The sequence below is a fragment of the Leuresthes tenuis genome, unplaced genomic scaffold (genome assembly GCF_036924035.1).
Source record: "Leuresthes tenuis unplaced genomic scaffold, fLeuTen1.0.hap1 SCAF_16, whole genome shotgun sequence".
Lineage (NCBI taxonomy): Eukaryota > Metazoa > Chordata > Actinopteri > Atheriniformes > Atherinopsidae > Leuresthes > Leuresthes tenuis.
The window spans coordinates 22,531,476-22,552,181 of record NW_027325370.1 but is presented as its reverse complement, the minus strand read 5'-3'; the positions used below and the strand labels follow the sequence as shown (position 1 = coordinate 22,552,181).

The 20,706-nt window shown below is 39.4% G+C and overlaps 1 protein-coding gene across 5 annotated transcripts in view; it reads left to right on the top strand.

Moving 5' to 3' along the window:
* The window catches only part of LOC140271812 (synaptotagmin-2-like), a 66,030-nt gene extending 45,937 nt beyond the window's left edge, over positions 1-20,093 (top strand). For 4 of the 5 annotated variants that reach the window (XM_072367114.1, XM_072367112.1, XM_072367113.1 and 1 more), the window contains 8 exons: positions 2,216-2,431; positions 2,772-2,932; positions 8,947-9,084; positions 9,228-9,395; positions 10,156-10,323; positions 11,004-11,121; positions 11,443-11,576; positions 12,789-20,093. In XM_072367114.1, coding sequence (XP_072223215.1) covers positions 2,236-2,431; positions 2,772-2,932; positions 8,947-9,084; positions 9,228-9,395; positions 10,156-10,323; positions 11,004-11,121; positions 11,443-11,576; positions 12,789-13,004 — 1,299 coding nt within the window. In that variant the 5' untranslated portion in view covers positions 2,216-2,235 and the 3' untranslated portion in view covers positions 13,005-20,093. The remainder of the gene's footprint in view (positions 1-2,215; positions 2,432-2,771; positions 2,933-8,946; positions 9,085-9,227; positions 9,396-10,155; positions 10,324-11,003; positions 11,122-11,442; positions 11,577-12,788) is intronic. The other variant, XM_072367116.1, reaches the window with a different exon arrangement.
* The last annotated feature ends 613 nt before the right edge of the window (positions 20,094-20,706 follow it).

The window sequence follows — 20,706 nt, the reverse complement described above, 5'->3', positions numbered from 1 at the left end:
CTTGTGTTATGCTTGTCATCTGTCAATGCTTTTTGAATTGAGGTCTCGCTCGATCACTCATTGCTCTGTTGGCAGGCTGCTTTCAGCTGCACTTGTCACACTGTGATTTCTCGAACCGATAAGAGCTCTGATTGAACATTTGTTTGGCCTCTGGAAAAAAACCCACAGATGGATGGTTTGTAGTTGCTCTCTTTCCCTCTCTGTGCATTTACACACCTCTCCAGGTCAGGCACTGTTTGCTCAAGCACTGGAATCAGACAAAAACAAAGATGGGGACTGATAGTTACTTCCTGTTGGTTATTTGGTAACTAATCTCAAATCATTGTGCATGACAGACAATGGTGTGACAGGCAACAGTTATTTTGTGCCACCTTAGAGGACAGAGAATGTTACAAATCCAAAGCCTTTTAGATTTTTCTTTGCATTTTTTTTTACAATTGTAGTCTTTGATTGTAGGTTTGACTGCTGAGCATGATGAGACAGATGTGTAATCAAAGTATATGAAGAAACGTACGTCTTTTGTTTTTTTTATCATCATTACATGGATTTTTTATCATTTCAGCCTTTCTCTTTATAATCTTTAAAAGTGAAAAGTCTAATTTACATTCACTGTACTGTAAATAGTTGTGTTGGTGCCAGATTTTGATCGAGGCTGTTTTGTTGTTAATGTGAGTCCTGTAGATAGCTGCAGCTGAGCACTGTGTGTTCAAATGGCTGCCCTTGCCCTGTTGAAGGACTTTGATGCTGCTTTTGTTGTTGGACCATTTTTTTTCTTCTTTGCTGAAATAATATTAGCAGTCTGTCCTCACAAAAATGTTTTAAAGTGTAACAGAAGCCCCAAAAAGCCCCAAAAATATAACAGGCCTGGGTAAGAAAACAAAGCTTTCGCTGGGGGATCAAAACAGGGTATTTTGGTCAAAAGTCTTGGATTTGTGGCGTTCTGCCAGCATACTCTCCTGCATATCTATTATGATGGCCACTTAAATAAATTTCACGTGACATATAAATTACATGCCACCACCTTGTAATTAAGTCTTAAAGAGATTATTGTCACTCCAGAGATATCTCTGTGACCAGGTCACACAGAGATTATGGTCTCCTTAACTTTTTCCCATTAATTAGTTTTTGGTCTGTTCATGATTCTGCATGTGTGAGATGCATGCTGTTGCAACACTAAATTTTGGTTCAAAACTTTCTGCCCATCAAAAAAGAACCTCTTTTTTACGTTCCTTGCAACACAACAAGTTTAGAAATTGTTTTGTCTTCCCTCCATCCATCCATCCATCCATTCTCCATGGCCTGTTCAAGTGCAGGTGCTGGAAGTGTTCATAAGTGCACTTGGCACCAAGAATCACTCCGTTATTGATTTTGTAATTGTACCAACGGATCTGTGAACATATGTCTTGAGCACTTGGGTGAAGAGAGGAGCTCGGCTGTCAACTGACAACCATCTGATTTTTAGTTGAATCAGTGGGCAAGAGAGGATGCCCGACAAGCCTGGGGCAACCAAATATTCAGTGAGGGTGTGCTAGAAGCATCTGAGTTCCACATCCAACAAATCGTCTCCAGACAAGAGAGGAGGGACATTGCATTTAAGTGGGCCGTGCTGTGTGTTACAGTTTTAGAGTTGCTCTTAAAGAACTTCTATAAAGTTGTCAGTGCTCGCTGCAGTCGCAACCTAGCTGAAGAACTGTTCTGTGTACCAGTAAATTAATCATGGATTTCCTGTCCTGTCTACCATAGACCATCATATGTTATGCTTGGTATAGATGTTTGATGACTTCAATTTTTTGCAAACATACACATTTAAATCTGTGTGGGATTCAGTGTTGGTGGGGGGGGGGTTATTCTTTTGAACAAATAAAGAAAAATAATTTATAGGCTTACTTGTAGATTGAGTTCAATGGCAGTTTTATAACTGCTCCAAACAGCCATAGACAAACCTTTCATCCTTTTAGACTAATTAACAAAACAATCGCAAAACAATTACCATAAAATAACTGAACACTGTAATATTTACATAAAACATGCAGTTTTTCTGTTTAAGCATGTTTAACAGGAACATTTGCAGAGTTACACAGTTTAACCTGTCAATGCCGGCCAGTAAAACTTTACATTCTGTGGACACAAGTGGAATAAAATGTGCTTGTGGAAAACAAGTCTGTGAAGGTTTAATGGCCTCATGTAATGATTGTGTTTCCTTGCTGTTTTTCAGGGACTGTGCGTGCAGTGTAAATGACGAAGTGGAACTTGTTCAAACATCAGACAACGCCCATGGTTGCTGAGAAGCCAACGGGGGCCAGTGACTTGAGTGTTACTCCAGCCCCCGTCGCATTAGTCTCCGCTGAAAACTCCACGGAACCCGTCAACAAGAACGATGCCTTCGACGAGATCAAAAACAAGTTCCTGAATGAAATCGACAAGATCCCACGTGAGTGCCAGGCAAAACCCAAACCTTTTCCAATCAGCCAACTCTTATTGATGTGATTCTGAACAATGATTTTGGAATTAGATTTTCTCTTTTGCTGCAGGCATCGGTAACCCCATAATGACTTTATTCATTATTGATCACTGGCTGCTCTTCTTAATGGCAGAGAAATCTAATTTCCATTCAATCTAATTGCTAATCTGCCACCTCTCACTAAATACATTTGGCTCAGGACATGACATGATGCAGGCTAAATGACTGGTTGGTCAAATGTCAGAGTATATGCTTCTTACAGCTTTTTTTGAGTGTGCCGCCTATAAACTTGTTTGTGTGATCCCCTCAGTGCCATCCTGGGCCATCATTGCCATTGCTGTGGTCGCTGCTTTACTCATTCTAACCTGCTGCTTCTGCATCATCAAGAAATGCTGCTGCAAGAAGAAGAAGAACAAGAAGGGCAAGAAGGGGAAGGGTGACATGGGAATGAAGAACCTGAAAGGGGGAGAGGTATGTTCCATGTGGGGTCATGTCACGGCCGAGGAAATTTACAAGTACGCTGCATACGAGGCTAAACAAATCACATTTAACTATAGCCTGTTCGTGAACCTGTTACGAAATGTCTGTGGGCCCTAATGTGACGCATTGCTGTGGAATATAGATATAAGTTACGTGTTATAACTTTGACTCAGCTAATTTACTTTATTTTAGAAAAGTAGCATTAAAACACTCACTTAAAGTTTGAAATATGTTGTATTGCTTATTAGATTACAGATCAAGTTGTATAAGTCTTTTGATGTTTCTCAAACCCAGCCAAGAATATTTTCCACAGGTGTTAACTGCATTCTTTATCCACCATAATTATTATTTATTTCATTTTCTCTCTCTTTCTTTGTTATTCAATGTACTTGTCTTGAATGTTATTGTTGCTCTTTCTCTCACTTGTGCTCTGGGGTTTGAGTGAAAAATGACAGGGCTCTTATGTACTCAGCCCCCTTTAATGACTGCTTTTCTTCCATACATAAAAGAGTCATTATTAAAAAATTTGTAGTTAGTTCAGCGATGTTGCCTTGGGTCTGTCAAAGTTATTTCTCATATACATGATTGACGATTGGACAAAGAGCAGTGAGAACACATCAGACTTGAAGTTATTCTAAAACCCAATGGCTTTGCTGCACAAGTTAAAACTGTGCTAATGAGGAGGCTTCTCCATCTGTCATTTTCCTCACTCCCTACAGTGTAGCTTACTGCATTTGCTGTGATTACCCTTCTTTGGTGTCTGCTGTGAGTTCAATCTCTTCCTTTGTCTCTGCTCTCCTCCTTCCTGCTTTGTGTCTTATGTGTGCTCCGTGTATCTTGACTGTGGTGGACTTCTCTGCCTACGGTAGGTCTGATAGCACGCGGCACCCCTGTCTGGCCGCTCTGTGTAAGCGCAGACCAGGGCAGGGCGGGAGCGGTGGTGGGGGTGGGCTGGGCTGGGCTTGGAGGGGTTGGATTGCAGTGATGATGACAATGAGTGCTATGGCTTCCTTAGTTCTTTGCAAGCTTAGGTGCTGCGGGTGCTTGAGGACTCTTTGGAGGAAATTAAGCTGCTTCGCAAAATCCACTGAAGTGATATGCCGCACCAATTGCTATGTCTTGAATATTAAGAGATTGCAATTTTTGGCAAAAAAAACAGAATAAATATCTGTTTAAATATTTATGGTTGGAAATGAACATGAAATTCATCATACGGTTAAGCCTTTGAATGACGAGTGCACTGAGCAACTCACTAGAGATCACTAACATGCATGTGCAAGGGGTAAGCTGGATATTTGTCTAATAATAGCTGAAACTTTACCTGAGAGCTTAGAGCATGTTTCCGCTATGCCAGACCTCAATTTTAGAGCCCAACCAAAAACATATGTCAAATTATTTTTCTAAGTGATGACCTGGGTTTGAAATTGACTTACAATTCTCCAATTGTGCAAACATGCTCCGAGCTCCACAACAGATGAAGCTGTTTCTACCTCTTGACAAAGACCAGCATATTCCCTTGCAGTAGGTACCATTGAATGGCCACAACTTGACTTGAGAGTAACTTTCCTGGATGACCCATGCTGCTGACATACTAGGTGACAGTCATTGATGCCCTTTTCCTCCCTGAAGCACTTTGGACTCATTGAAGAGACATGGTGGGCCAGAATGTTTGCCTAAATTTGGAGTGAACGACAAAGGCCTGATTTTATTCTATTCAAAGCTAAGGCCACAGTCAGCTTTCTGTTTTAGCACACGTCATGTTTACTATAACCTAAGTACTGAGCTTGAATTTTACTCAGTGGAGTTGGAAGGGCATTCATTCAGACATACCATGTCTTTATCTTTGAGCCCCCACTGGAAGTTTGAGAAGAACTGGAAATTCTCAATATGGCATGAACCCTCCATGGATGTGTGCATTTCACTTAGTACGTAGGTACAGAAATTTTTGAGCCTAGCAAAAATTTGCCACAGAGGCTTTCAGTAACATCGAAACATAAATTTTACCTCAGAAATCATACAGTAATTTACATTTGCCATCAAAAATAAACTTGGATCCTGCATTGTGTGGCCTGGCATGCTTGAATGAAAAGCATTTACCACAATAAAGACACAAATAAGGATACTGTACGATAACGTGTGTGTGTGTGTGTGTGTGTGAGAGAGAGAAAGAGAGAGATTTTTCAAGCATGCATGAGAGACAGCATGAAGGCAAATGTGTGTATGTGTGTGTGTATTATTTGTGTGTGTACCCTGTTCCTCTTCCAGCTCTTCAGTGAGTAGCTGGACCCTCCAGTCTTACGAAGACATTTTCAAGAAGACAGCCATAGGAAAGTAGGCCACGCCAAGATATTATCCTAACTCCAAAATAAGTTTACTTTAGTCACGTCACAGCTAATTTCTCCCACACGATTAGCTGAGGCTGCCTCTGAAGAGCTGAAACAGTGATGAGTCACTGGGCACGATGTAAAGGAAAGATGGAGGATAAAAGATTTGATTTAAATTCTTCCTCATCACCTGATTATCATAGGGGCTGTCAGTGAACTACCGAATTTTATTCCAGATAGTGATCAAGAGTGGCACGGTGACTCACATCAAAGAGGAAATCTGGACTTGCTTTGGAATAGATTTTGTAAGAATACGGAACTCTAAAAGCACCAAATTCCTATTAAAATCAGTGGTGCACAAACATTACTGAAACTGTGGGATGTTAGGAGGAGATAAATGACAGATACTGATATTGCTTGGTTTGAAGTGAATCCGGCATGTCAGGCTGCAGGCGGATGATATAGCATGTATTAGATTATTATCACCCTAAGTTTTAGCAAGTGCGAGAACTTTTTTTTAAAGGTATCAGGTTTCATTCTGTCAGTGCCTGATCAAAGCACATCACTGCCTCAGCTCTGTCCTTCAATTCTTCTTAGTGAGGACAACCAGCTTCTTTTACTTACATGGAATGGACAAAATAAACAAAACGTGGACTTGAGCCCTGCACGGGACTGTTTTCCTATTCCCATTTCCGCCCACTAAACGTTACCTCCCTCTCCTGCCTGCACCTACAAACTTTGTAACTGTTCACACAGTAGTTGCATTACTTTTGTGCCTTTTGTTTAATGTGTTCAAGAATTTAGACTATTGTGGCAGCTAACAAAGTCCAATACTTTTCCATCTTTGTTGACAACAGCTCTGTACAGATTTGAGACGTGCCTCGCCTCAATTTTGCCATGCAAGGCTGGCATCTTCTCAGATTTTTTTTGTTGACTTCAGTATAGGGTCCAGACAGACTTTGATTGTAGATTTGATTATTTAGCTTCACTAAATCAAAAAAGATTTGCATCTCGATTTGGATTTCATCACATCAGTGACTCTGTATTCAATTTAGACTTAATCCTTAAACTTGAAAATAATTACTCTTACACCACCAAGCCCAAAGATTAAGAACAATAGTGTTTTAAAGGTGTGGGATTTATAGATTAAGTTTACAAATAGATTGAGCTTATTGGTATTCATACACAGCAAGTCAGTTCTCAACTCCAATCAAATTGCTCTGGAGAATTATAAAGAACTGACATTAAGTTACAGAGTAGCAGATGCCAAAGGTAATTTCACTGTGCAAAAACTATACTGTAGTCAACTGAAAACTAACCCCGTTACGGGAAACATTCGGGTCATACGTAACATAACTTTGTATGACTCTAACTTTGCACAATGGCCAATGTTTGCTGAAAAGTCAGCTTAGTAGATTTGCTAGCTTGTCAATGAGGCTGGGAGTCTTCTTTAGTACACCAGGTAGAGTATCCCTATGCACCCTACGTACAGAGGCAGAAAACGTACAGAAACGTTTTGAGCAGACGTGCAAGTTAGAAGCTTGACTCAAGTCTTACGATGACATTTTCAAGAGGGCAGCCATAGGAAAGTAGGCCCGACTGAGATATTATTCTGACTCCAAAATATGTTTACAACCACAAGTCGCCAAAAAACGAAAAACAATTTGGACTCCATGTAAAATTCAAAATGTAAATAAAAACAGAATGCTGTGATTTGCAAATCCCAAAACCAATATTTTGTGACAATAAAAAATGTAAACCATCAATCATGTTGAAAGTGATGCATTTTACAATTTGACGAAAAATATTCAATTATCTTGATAACAGCAACAAATCTCACAGCTGCTCAACAGTCCTTGGTCTTCTGTGTTATATTTAGTTTTTCACGATGCGCCAAATGTCTTCAGTTGGCTTTCCACTCCAGCACAGGGACTCATCTACTGTGAGACCATTCTGTTATATTAGATGCTGTATGCGGTTTAGTATTGTCTTGCTGAATTAGGATGGGAGCATAGGTTGCTCTAATATATACCTTTCAGCACCTATGGCGCCTTTCATTATGTGCTAGTCACTAGTGCTCTTCCATAGGTTCTAATGCACCTCCATGATTCATCTATGATTTCCAAAAAGCATTTAAAATTTTTATTCATCTGACACAAAACGGTCCATTTTAAATGAGCCTGGGGCCAGAGAAAACAGCAGTTTTTATGGGTCATGTTCACATATGGCTTTTTCTTTGGCTTTTTCTTTGCATGATAGAGCTTTAACCTGCATTAGTGGATGGCACAGTGAACTGTGTGCACAGACTGTTATTTCTGGGAGTGTTCCTGAGCCCATGCAGGGATTTCCATGACAGAATCATGCCTGCTTTTAATGCAGTGCCACCTCAGGGCCTGAAGTTCACAGTCATCCACTATTGATTTTTGGCGCTGTCCCTTGCACACAGAAATGTCTCCATATTGATCATATGGAGACATATTGATAATAATTAATAATAATCTTTTGACATTATTGTGTACTGTTGATGATGGAGAACTCATAGTCTTCACAACTTTACGTAGAAGATCTTGAAGTGTTTTGCAGTTTGCTCAACCTCTGCCTATCTTTACTTTTGAGAGACTCTGCCTTTAAGGTGCTCTTTTAAAATACCTGGTCATGTTACTGACCTGTTGCCAATTAACCTAAATAGATACAACATGTTCCTCCAGCTGTTTCCATTTATTACCACTTACTTTTCCAGCCTTCTGTGGCCCCGTCTCAACTCTCTCTATATGCATAGCTGCGATTTGAATCAAGATGAGCTGATATTTTTCATAAAATAATAAGATATGTCACTTTCAGTATTTTTCTATGCTCTATTGCGAATGAAATATTGGTTTCTGAGATTTGCAAATCATTGCATTCTGTTTTTATTTACATTTTACACAGCATCCCAGCTTTTTGGAATTAGAGGCTTTTGAGTGGAAGTATTCGATAATCCTCTTCAATCGGCCTATTTGTGACACTTATTAATCTCTGCCGATGCTGCTTTCCTATGAGTGCAATATGCCAGTGTAATGTTTTCTCATTTAAGATGAGTCATGTTTGGGATTTGTGTGGCTGCAATTCTTTCAGAGTCCTTTTTCCTGACATTCTGTTATTTTGTCCACTCCCTGTAAAAGTAATCCATCTGACTGCTTCGCAAATCAGTCGCGTCAATTTCAGGCTTCCTAATCACTGTTTTTAAACGTGAACAAGAGAACTTCCAAAGATCTTTCTGAGCTGCTTAACTGGATTCAGTTGCAATGTGAGGTCTTCTTATTTATGTCAATTTCTTGTATATTGGCTGTTTCATTGCCACTCCATCCTTACACAGCATTTAAAGTTTTATTGACATGGTATTTTTTCACCAGTTTGGGAGAAATTCACAGCCTCTTCTTGTAGAAAATGTAACATACCTGCACTACTCATGAGAAACAGAACACAGCAAATGGTGTCACCCAAGAAATAGTGAAATCAAGTCAGGTTGCAACCGTGGTCATCGATGAACAGATTGCACTAGTAACACTGGGGTAAGTGGAAGGTAGGTGCTGTGACTAACCCGACTGCTGATACCCGTGGTTTGAGGTTCAGCACAGCTGCCACCTCACAACCATCTTCTCACTCCTTTCTCTGCTGCCTGTCTCCCTTCTCTCATTGCAGAAACAACAGGACGATGATGATGAAGAAGATGATGTGGAGCCAGGGCTAACTGGAGATGAGAAGGAGGAAGAAGTGAAGGAGAAGGAAAAGCTCGGGAAGCTGCAGTATTCCATTGATTATGACTTCCAGGAGAACAAGGCAAGCGAATGCCGCAGTTTGTTTTTGGCTGTTCCTCTGGCCTGGTATTCATTTATAAACCTTCCAAAACAGAAAGTTTAGATTTCCTTGGTCTTGAAAAAGCTTTTGACTGTCATTTAATCACATAACTTCAAACTCTCCAGCTGACTGTCGGAATCCTGCAAGCAGCGGATCTCCTCTCCATGGACAGCGGTGGCACCTCGGACCCTTACGTCAAGGTCTTCGTCCTCCCTGACAAGAAGAAAAAGTATGACACAAAGGTTCACAAGAAAACACTCAATCCTGTCTTCAATGAAACCTTCGTTTTCAAGGTAAGTGGAAATTGAAAAATGGTCACCCCATGTAATTACAGTATGTGATTACATACTAAAACAATATTTACAGCGGGCTATTTGATGGCTAGACAGGCCCGGTTAAAGCTGAGTTGCTCCTCTGTTTCTCCTCTGTCTTGTAGAGCTTAACGGGTACTTAGAGTCTGTCTTCTTTCACTGTTTGACTTCTGTCCAACAGTGATAAAAAGCAGCAGACATATTGAAGGTTTCTGACAAGGAGAGTGTGGTAGAGAATCATATTAAAGGAGACGGCCACCTCTAGTGCACCTTGCCTGCTGACACAGCTCTATAAAAAAACAATTCAACAGCTTTACTGGTCTGTCAGAGCCAGAGACCCCATGCTGAAGCAGCATTTCATGAAGCCAAATAATTCAGAGCTGCAAGAAAAGGGCAAATCTCCATATTGCTCTCACAGGGCTGATTCTGCACAGAGTTTTTAACATACTCAGATAAATGTGCGCCACAGCAACTTAGAAGTGTGGAGCAATGTTCATGCTTCAGTACAGTTAGAAACCCCGATGTAAGCAGTAAGTCCTGCATCTATTCAAAAGGACAAAATACAAGTAGACCAGGTAAATAAGTACAAAGTAGGTGTGAGTTAGGCATGTAATGGTGTTAGAGGTGTTTGGAAAGGAGGTGTCCTTGGAAGAGATGCTGAAAGTAGAGAGGGGCATAGCTACTTAGATAGCATTTCTTCTTTTTATAGATGACTAAAATTACATTGGCTGCTGTCTTTCAGATACCATTCCAAGAAATGGGAGGGAAGACTCTAGTGATGTCCGTCTATGACTTTGATCGTTTCTCGAAACACGATATCATCGGAGAGATTAAAATACCCATGAACACCCTTGACTTGGCAAAGCCGATCGAAGAGTGGAGAGACCTGGACAGCGCGGACCAAGAAGAGGTAGGGTCTCATCTTTCACTGAACCCCCAGAACATTCCTCAAAAACATCCTTCAATAACATTCTGAACGTGTACTGTAAGTATGCTCAGGCATATACATGCACACAATACCTTCTTTTTTTCATTTTTCAGATTAAAAATCAGTTACTAGGGAGACTAAAGTGATTAAATATGTGTTTTCAGGGGTTTTAAGCAGAGAGTCAGTGACAGATTGTTCAGGAATATATTTGAACCAACATTATTGTGGCGAGAGCCATCTCACTAATTCTTTGCGGTTTCTTGTTATGTATCAGTTGACATACATTGAGTGGTATGTCTGCGACACTGTACTGCTTCCTCAGTAGCCATGCAGCCTCTTATGTGGCGTTTTTACTGTCAGGAAGCACTGGGATATGAGAAACTAATTCTAATCATTGAATCTGCCTACCCAGAGTCACCTTTAGAAGAAAATACTCACTCTATAATTAATTCACCTGCAGTCTCAAATATTTTTTCAACTAATCAAAAGACCAGCTAGACAGAGTTGAAAATAATCCCCGAAGACAAAACTGATGGCAGGAGGAATCATTGATGTTGAGAATGTATAATAAAGATGTTATTTGAAAGACTTCTGTATTGCACAGGAGGTTCTGCTCCAGATCTCCCACCTTAACTTTTTATCCTCTTCCCTCCATCTCACAGCCAGAGAAGCTTGGGGACATTTGCATCTCCCTGCGTTACGTCCCCACTGCTGGCAAACTCACCATCTGTATTTTGGAGGCGAAGAACCTGAAGAAAATGGATGTGGGTGGACTGTCAGGTGGGCTACTGCATGTACACAGAACTGAGGATCAGATGTTGATTTCAGATGTTGCCTTGTGCTTAAGACTGTTTTATTTCTTAGTCCTGGCAGGAACACTCCTGCTTGCAGCAGGACTGCATTGTGTAAAAGAGCGTGATTGTGAGCGCAGCCATCAGTGCAGTCCTGCTCTGCTCACGTGCTGAAGCTGCAGTGCTCACCATGCAGCAGCACATCACTCATCCTGGTTTTAGCAGTGGCCCCATCTGTTGGAGCACTGCGGCACTGCAACCCAGATATGCAGGCGCACCTGATTTTTATCTCCTTCTTGTGTGTTTCCAGATCCCTATGTGAAAATTAACTTGCTGCAGAATGGAAAGAGACTGAAGAAGAAGAAGACAACAGTGAAGAAGAACACTCTGAATCCTTACTACAATGAGTCCTTCAGCTTTGAGATTCCTCTTGAGCAAATGCAGGTATGGACATGGAGTCGCATTTATAAAAATCTTTAGGATTTATCAGGGATGGAAGAAGTATCACACCATGCTGGGTGCACAGAGGCTCAAGTCTGCAGAGAAGTAAAAAAAGTACTATATCAAAGTTTAAATAGAGATTTGTGTGAAAACATACATGAATACGTATGTTCTTAAAGAGATGCCCTGCGTATCATCCAGCACACCATGAACTGCTCAGCGCCACCTGCACTTGAAATACAAGAAAACACTCAAACACCTACATTTTCTCAATGTTTCTATTATCAGTATGGTTGTGTTGTTCTAACAAAGACATTTTCAAGAAAAAGGAAAAGCAGGCCAAGCTTCAAATCGTCCTGTGAGACATTTTACCATTTTCATGAAAAATATTTGCTTATCTTGATTTTGATGGCAGCGACGCTGGGAATGGGCCGTGTTCACTGTGCAGTATCCCCTCTTTTTTTTAAAAGAACAATTCACTTACATCTAGAAACTGAGGAGAGCAGTTATCGGACCTTTGGGAGAGGAATGATGTCTAATTCTTGTCTGTTGTAGGAATCTAGCTACTCAACAGTCCTCGGCCTTATTCGTGGTATTTTGCTTTACATGATGCACCAAATGTTTTCAGTTGGTGAAAGGTTTGGACTGCAGGCAGACCAGTTAGCACCTGGTCTCTTCTACTTTGAAGCCATGCTGTTGTAAAGTAGATGTATTATACAGTTTAGCATAGTCTTGCTGAAATATCCAAGCTCACTATTGAAAAAGATGTCATTTAGATGCAAGCATGCGTTTATCTAAAACCTATATACATTATATATACATATCTATATAGACGCCGGCATTGATGGTGCCCTCCCAGATGTTTAAGTTGCCAGTTTTATTGTCACTAATGCACCCCCCTACCCTCAGAGACTTTTGAACTGAGTGCTGACAACAATCTGGATGGTCCCTCCTCACCAGAGGATGTTTCTTCCATGATTTATAAGAAATAATTTTAAAAAGATTTTCTCTGATCACAGAGCAGTTTTCCATTTAGCCACAGTCCACTTTAAATGAGTTTTAAAATGAGATAAGTGGGCAGTCTTTCTGTATCACATTCACATGAGGCTCCACTTATATTCACTTCTACTCAAATCAGCCCTGATGGGCCTGATGTGCGTGAATTCTTCATAGCATTTTGAACCTCACTGCAATGGTTTCTCACTATTCTTCCAGAAAATCCATGCTGTGATCACAGTCCTGGATTATGACAAGATTGGCAAGAACGATGCCATCGGAAAGATCTGGGTAGGAAGCAAGTCCACGGGGGCCGGGCTCAAACACTGGTCCGACATGCTGGCCAATCCCCGCCGCCCCATCGCCCAGTGGCATCCACTGCAGCCAGAGGAGGAGGTGGATGCCGCCCTCGCAGCCATGACTGCCAAGAAGTAAACTTCGCCACCTCCACACCTTCCTACCCATCCATCTCCCATTTTTCCCTAAGTCCTACATTATCAGTGTATATTCCAGTAATACACCCCATCTGCTTCCTCCACCACATTCCTCTTGCACTGCCACCTCTCCAAAGATCCATAGAAAGCATTTGACATGATGGGAAAGGTAGAGGAAAAAACCCATCATATTCTATTAAATCATGTCACTGAGAAAAGAAGAAAAGTAACAGGATGGACAGATGCTCAGTTAATTTCCTTTAGATCTATTTTTGTATTGGGGTTGTGGTTCCATTAATAAGAATACAGAGTAGACTATAAAGGACACAAGAAGCGCTATATGGGAATCTGTGTTAGAGGGGATAAAACATACATTCACTCATATTGTTCTTCTTACCCTTTCCCTTTAGTGGCATAGTTTGCTTTGAATAGTGCTTAACAATAAAATGCTTTATACTGCCATATGATAGAGATATAACACAAGCAGGTCCATTCCGTAGGTGTATTGTGCACCATGTCCCACACCTGCCAGTTATCATACTAGACGATTCTGTTAGTTTGAAGTACATTCCTAGAGTTGGGTAGCGAAGTAGGGATAGGCACATATCCAGCTACCTACAAACACACTGCCTTTTTGATTAGTTAACTTTCAACCCATCGTCTCAGGAAAACTGAGAAGAAACTGAAACTCCATGCCTTTTTTTTCTAAACGGGTTGTTGTTATTTCAAATACGCCACTGGATGAGAAGGAAATATTGCATTTGAAATGTTGGATTTTTGGCGACCTTCGTCTCACGGCTAGTGTTAGTTAGTGTCGGGTGGAGGGTGGGGGGGGGGTTACCTGATTTTCAGTAAAAAAAAAAACAAAGAAAAGGATGTTTGTGTATTTTTAATTGTGAAAAAAAACTAAAAGAAAAGAAAAGAAAAAAAGCGTGTCTGTCATCTGAACAACAAGAAAGCATGGAAACATCAGAGCGATTTGATAGAGACTGATTCCAACCACCAATGACATGATATTTACAAGGTGTTGATTACTGCCTGCAGTTTACCACCTCCCCTCCCAACACCTCCGATTCTGTATCTCACTTGTTCAGTGCTACTGCCATTAGTCATGGACTTGACACAAGGGTTTTTACTTCAAAGGAATCCCTATAACCGTCTTACAGTCATAAAGGAGACAAGCCTTCCAAGTAACAAAATAAGCAATTTTCAACTACCAGGGACGCCTTCCAGTTAGCGGTGTTGTTCTCTTCATTTCTTATCTTGTTCTGCTTTTTCTTTTTGTTTAATTTATTTATTTGACTTCAAACACTTTTATTCCTTAAGCACTTTAAATGTTTTAAATATGTACGCTCGGAAATCAGAGCTCTAATTATTTATGTTGGGAATAACTGCTGTTTTTTGTTTGTTTTTCTTCTAAAAAAGAGCAAGGGAGTGCATCATAAAGAGATTATTTTTGTCGTTCTTGTTCTTGATTTATTTGGCCTCAGCCTCTGTGAATGTGTTTTGATTGTTTGGACACTACATTTCTCACTTGATTGCAAAGATCTGGTCTGGGAGAAGGCACTGATCCATGTGTATTTTATACACAGCTTACCAAACTGTTGAATATAATTGCACTACTGGATGTTACTCTGTTCTGTGGTAATTTGACACTGCTCTATGATCTGTGCTGTTTTTCTTTGTGATAAAATGTTGTGAAGTGGAATTTTCCAGTGGCACGTGCCGACAGGTCTCTTTTTATAAACAGATAAGAGGAAGAGACTATATTTCAGGCCTATACCTCTCCCTGGTTTCTTCAAAGAATGGATCAGGTTCAGTAGAGAGAGCCCAAGACACATCCATGCCAACCGCTGTCACATTAACTCAGCATAATCTCTCATTCTGCCTCTTCAGATTCAAAGGCAAATTGAGGTTGTAAGAAGTAACTGAGGCCTTTACAATGTTAGAAAAGTTGAACAGTGATTAACTCAAAAGCGCAGAGGAAACTCCAGCTCCCTCTGAAAAAAACAAGTGCTACAGTAGATTTTCTCTAAAATTCATCAAAGCTTTTAATTTCGGCTGTCAAAAATCTGAGCTAACCACAAACCTCATCTCGCTCATGGACTCCCACAAGCCGCTAATATCTCAGCCCAAATATTAATTGAATTAACAACTGCATTAGATCTCTTTTTAAACAAATAACTTTCGGTTTTCGTCAGTGCTTTGGTTCAAACCTCAACCAAAGAGGGCAGGTTTTTCTTTGGCTCTCTATACTTGTAAATAACCATTTTGTTAAAGAGAATTTTTTTGAGGATGACCTTTGGCCTGCTGCAAAATCCAGATTGGTTGATCAAAGCTCATTCCCTCTTAGTAAACTGAAGGCTGCTTACTTGTTTGTTAAAGGTCTGATAAGTGTTGTGTTTGGAACCCAGTATGCTTCCTTGCTGGTCTAGCTGTTAATCACAAAAACTGCTGATTGAGAGTATCAAAAGCAACAACTACCAGCTGACTGTGTAAAATATAAAGCAAATGCAGTTGACCTTTTAAGCATTATCACAGCTTTTAGGAAATTGAATGAATGTTGGCTCTTGTATTTTTCTCTCTTTTCCTTTTTTTTGTAGCCATCATAGACCAGATTTTTGTTTCCCATCATGCATCGTTTATTCATTTTTTTTTTCTGTTGATAAAGCAACACTAAAGAAAAGGCAACATGGAAGCAATTAAGCAACCCATTGGTGTGTAGTTTTGCCTATATACATAGTTCATACACGTTGATACTGCATGTTTATACAAAATACTGTACATAAGAGCATGTTTTAGAGACGAAGCAAAAATATCTCGTGTACGTAAGTGGGTGTCATTTGCCATTTTAATAACACAACAAAGGGAAGAAAAGATGCACTGTATATTTTCTAAATAGAACAAAGTGTGTTTTTATTTTCCATGAGGGTCACTGGAGAGAATATCGTACAAATATAAGAGTACTATTACTAATAAGAACCTTCCCAAGCCTGAAATTCTTAAGCAAGTGTGTCGTCCAGTACCGTGTGTGAGTTCATGTAGGATGAAAATGTAGCCGCATGCTTGCTATCCAAATTCCCTGTGCTCCACATTTTCATTTTATCCTAATTATTTGCCATTCATTTTGGTTATGCGACTCTCAAACTGTCAGAGTTTGACTTATTTTGGAAAAATTATTGCTCTTGTTTAGCTTGTTTGGTGTTTCTTTTGTTTGTTTTGATTTTTTTTTTTTTTTTTTTTTTTTTTTTTTAAGAAAAAGGAAGTGTGTTTTAGGTTTTTAATGTTTGGGAATATCCAAGTCTGAAAAATAATTATTTTCTAGTGGCAGATTTGACGCAATGCTACTCTGAAAAAAAAATTTTAAAAAAGAAAGAAAAAAGATTGAATAATTCTTTAACCTGTAGGTGGATTGCATGAGTTATTTGTGCCAGCACTGATCAATTTCGATGGACTTTATATAAAGTTTTAGGGGCCAAAAGATGAATCTCCCATTCCATCGAACACGTATGACTTGGAATCCCCAATCTCCCTTTGTTTTCGTAGAAGATTATTTTTCTCCTCTATCTGACTTAGCAGAAACACTTCACGGCTGTGTCTCTTTTACAGTGTTTATTAATCAATGTGTACGTGTAGACAAAATAAATTATTAAGATAAAACTGAAAGCCATAAAACTCAAGCACTAACTCTTTAGAGCTCAGCCGAATAGCTAGAGTTTATTTGTGAAAAAAAAAAGTCTGCCATGTCTTCATTTTTAGTGGCCAATATTTCTCTTACATTCCCTTCGGAGATTTTTGTTCATGAAGAGGACAAAATCCATTCTACTGTATATGTGAGCATTGAGAACAGTTGTGAGATTAGTAGAGTGAGTGTGTCTTTTTCTACTTTCAGAGCTGTTGATGTCCTTGTTTCATAGAGGTAGCTAATTTTACAGTATTGTGATTAGTAACGTATTTTCCTTGTTTTAATAGTATAAATAATAAATATATCACAATAGATTCTCAGTAATAATGCTAAGATTATATATATATATATAAACATATATATATGAATAGATGAGTTGGGCTGAGTGCAATTTATGGACCAACCTGGGTCACTCTTTTAGTTTCTCTTCTTGCAGTTTAATAGAAGAATGTACTTGTACAATCAAAAACTCATTACAGGTGGTTTGAGGCTTATTGAGATGGTTTTTGCTGTTGTTGTTTTGCTTTTTATTTGTTTAGCAAGCTGCTCAAACAAACAAAGATTAAATTGAAAAGAGAGAAACTCAAAATGGTGCAACCCAAGTTTTAAGCCTGAATCCCTCCCATAGAACTATGCACATATTTATGATTTTCACAGACTCATGGCAGAAATATCGGAAAACATAGAAATGTGTTTTCTGTAATGCACATGAAGTGAAAGTAAAGAAATGGTTCAGGATTTAGGGAAACTCGCTTTCTTGCCAGGAGTTATATATGATGACAGGACACATCTGTATGCTAGATATTTAGCCAAGGTTAAACAGTACTGTTATGTGAAACCACAGATGCGTATAATACTGTATCAGTATTTCTCATTGTCAGTTCCACTTCAATACATAGTGATGCTTTATGAAAACTTGCAGGGTTTTGAATCTACTTTTGATAAAAGATGGAATTAGCTACCGTGGAATCATCCTTTAGGTAGTGGACTGCCATTTTGGAGCCTGACGTTTAGCATTCAGCCATCACCATCTTTAGTGTTTGCAGTTAGAAGTGAAGTGTAAGGGTTGGATCTTAATGTGAACAGTTTTTTACAAGGTAGTAAACATTTAATCAGGGCTGTGAAGCTGGGCATTTTAAAATTGAGGTATATGGTGATTTACTTTTGAAGCCAGCTTCAAGTGGCAGCAAACTGCTTTTTTTTTTGGCCCTTCCTTTTTGTTTAGTTTGTCAGTGTAAGTTGGAGGTTGCCATTTGGTTTTGAAAGGATAAAATGGCCTGTAGGTGAATTGTGCTTTTTTTTATACATAAAAAAAAGTTCTTATCCCACAACTGTCAAATTCTTTGCTAGTTGACAAGTCATATTCCTTAAAAATGGTAAAATAGCAACAGAACAGCTGTTGAACTCTAAAACTGTGAAATGTTAACATTTCAGTTAGGGGACTGGTTTGCAGCTAAAGCCAAGAGTTAGCAAACTTAGCCTAGTATAAAGACTGGGTAACCAGGAGTAAAAGTTAGCTTGATGTTGTGTTTGCTTCTCAAAGTCTTTGTTGATGGACAGACAAATAGTACCCTTTTTCATTATTTTTAATTTCAGTTTGTGTACAAATTCAAAAGATTATTTGTTTGACCTTTGAATATGTGTTGATTAGTTAGCTTTAGGCATCATAGTGTATGTTTTTCAACTTTATAAAGAGTCAAGCTAGCACATTTAGCAGACAGAAAAGAAGTTGATTTCCCCCTACTTATTTAACTCTTGGCAAGAAAGTGAATAAGCACATTTTCCAAAGAGTTGAACTATTCCTTTAAGCTCACTCACCTGAAGTGAACTGCCACATCTATTCTGGAAACAGTCTACAATGTGTTGCAAGATATTTCACATTGTCTAATGCAATATTGTATTTATTAATTGTCCCATTACTCCCACTGACTGTGACCAAATGATGCACTAAGAATAGTTCATTACAAGATTTCAGTGCATTTCAGAAATACTGCCAACACCTGATTACATTTGCCTGCATTCGTCCCCACTGTTTGGCTCTGCAAAGCCAAGATAACAATCCATGCAGAGCAGCGACAGAATGCATCAGATGTTACGGTATATGCTATTAAATTAAAACTCATAGCACATGTGAGGGATTTATTTTGATTCCTTTAACTGCTCGGGTCACCACAGTCGCATGACCATCGGATGAGTTCTATGGGGGACTGAGATTGGGAGCTGTGTGCGTGTATCTTGAATAACCAGATCAAATATGGGCTCTTTAGTAGACATGGTGCAAAAACACAGCACTGGATTATACAACATAGACTACAGGTCTGCATACATGGAACACATTACTCATTTTTAAATGTGCATTTTTGTGTGTACGACTAATACTCAAAACAACAATCCTTTTTATGGTTTGAATAATGTTATTAATATGTTCTATTGGTGGCTGTATAGATATATGATATCTTATGCACAAATGCATCTGAAGCTGTGTGGTTCCAAACAGTTTTAGAGCACGTTCACACGGACGTGATTTGTTTATTCTATTTTTACGTTTGAACAAACGCTGGGATTTAAAAAAGGAAACCATGCAAAGTTCAGTAGATCATTAACCACATTGTCAAAATGTGTCAAGGAGCCTCTCAACGGGTAAAGACACCATTTTGAAACGTGCTGTCTTGTCTCCTCTATTACTCACTGTATCTCTTCTTTGTATTCTTGTGCGTATGTGTAATCACTTCTTTGGTCATGTTTAAATTTTTTGTGATGTATACCTCTAATGTAGAATGTAGGACTGTGTTCAAGACCATGCCAGAGATGTGTCACCATACTCTTTCATTTGCTTTTTGTTTGCGTCTTTGTGTTCTTTATGTGTAACTAACTACCAGTATCATTATGCTGAACAGAAAGCAGGCTCACTGATGTCTCTACTGATTCTGCTTTTGCTGAACGTAAAGACTGCCGGCCTTCATGTTTACAACATGGACATACTGTGTACTGCCAAACATGCAGGGCCGTACTGAACTCCCTTCTTGAACGCTTGGTCCTCCACCTCTCATCCTGATGCAGCTGTGTTTTCGAGACTCCTTTCTTTATCCTGCTTCACCACTTTCTCTTTCTCATCTTTTAAAGCATTCGAGGGCAGTCAGGTTGTGTCCCCTAGCGGTGTTTCTTCGTGTCTAGTGTCGTGGTGCGCGTGTTCATGTCAGTACTTGTGCCTACTGTGGATCGCATGCTTTAGCCTTTGACTGGACACAAACGTTGCTCACAAACTCCTCTTGACCCTTATGTGGACATATGTTGGGGATCCTTATAAAGTTATCAAGGGAACCAAATAACTTATTACAAATTTATCATATGTGTTACCAGTTCTGTAAAAACAAATAGGAAATAAAGGCCTTTTAATTACCATGACTTGTTTGTCTTCAATATGCAGTTTTCTATGTCACAAAAGCACTGTATTACATAATGTGTCTGAGGCTATCATACACCGTATTTCAAACTGATCAGTGTAACATTCTCAATCGTGGAGAAATAGGTGACATGTACTGTGACAATAATGTGACTAAGGTTGGATGCAGAAAAACAAAAACTGCACCTCCATTCCCCAAAAATATCACGTCCACATGGCACTGTTTACAGTGAACTCCCCATACACATTCTCTCCATACACTTGCAACTTTTTTGGCAGGTGATCTCAATGTTTCTTACCCCTTATTGTACAGGCAAAGCAGTCAAATACAACAGCAATATCTTGGACATACGAAAATTTTCTCGCCATTCTTCAGTGAAATGTTGTTCCACCAACTCAAGGTCCGACCAGGTCTTGTCCAAAACTGGGTTACTGCAGTGTGGTTTTAGTTGCAGTGTATTCCATATAGGGCTGCATGGTGGTGTGGTGGTTAGCACCGTCGCCTAACAATAAAACTCTTGATATGTAAAAAGCTCCCCTGACCACAAATCCTCAGAAATACTGACAAAAGAAGAAGAAAATATTTGCTTTCCCAGCTTTAATGATGAAACTCTA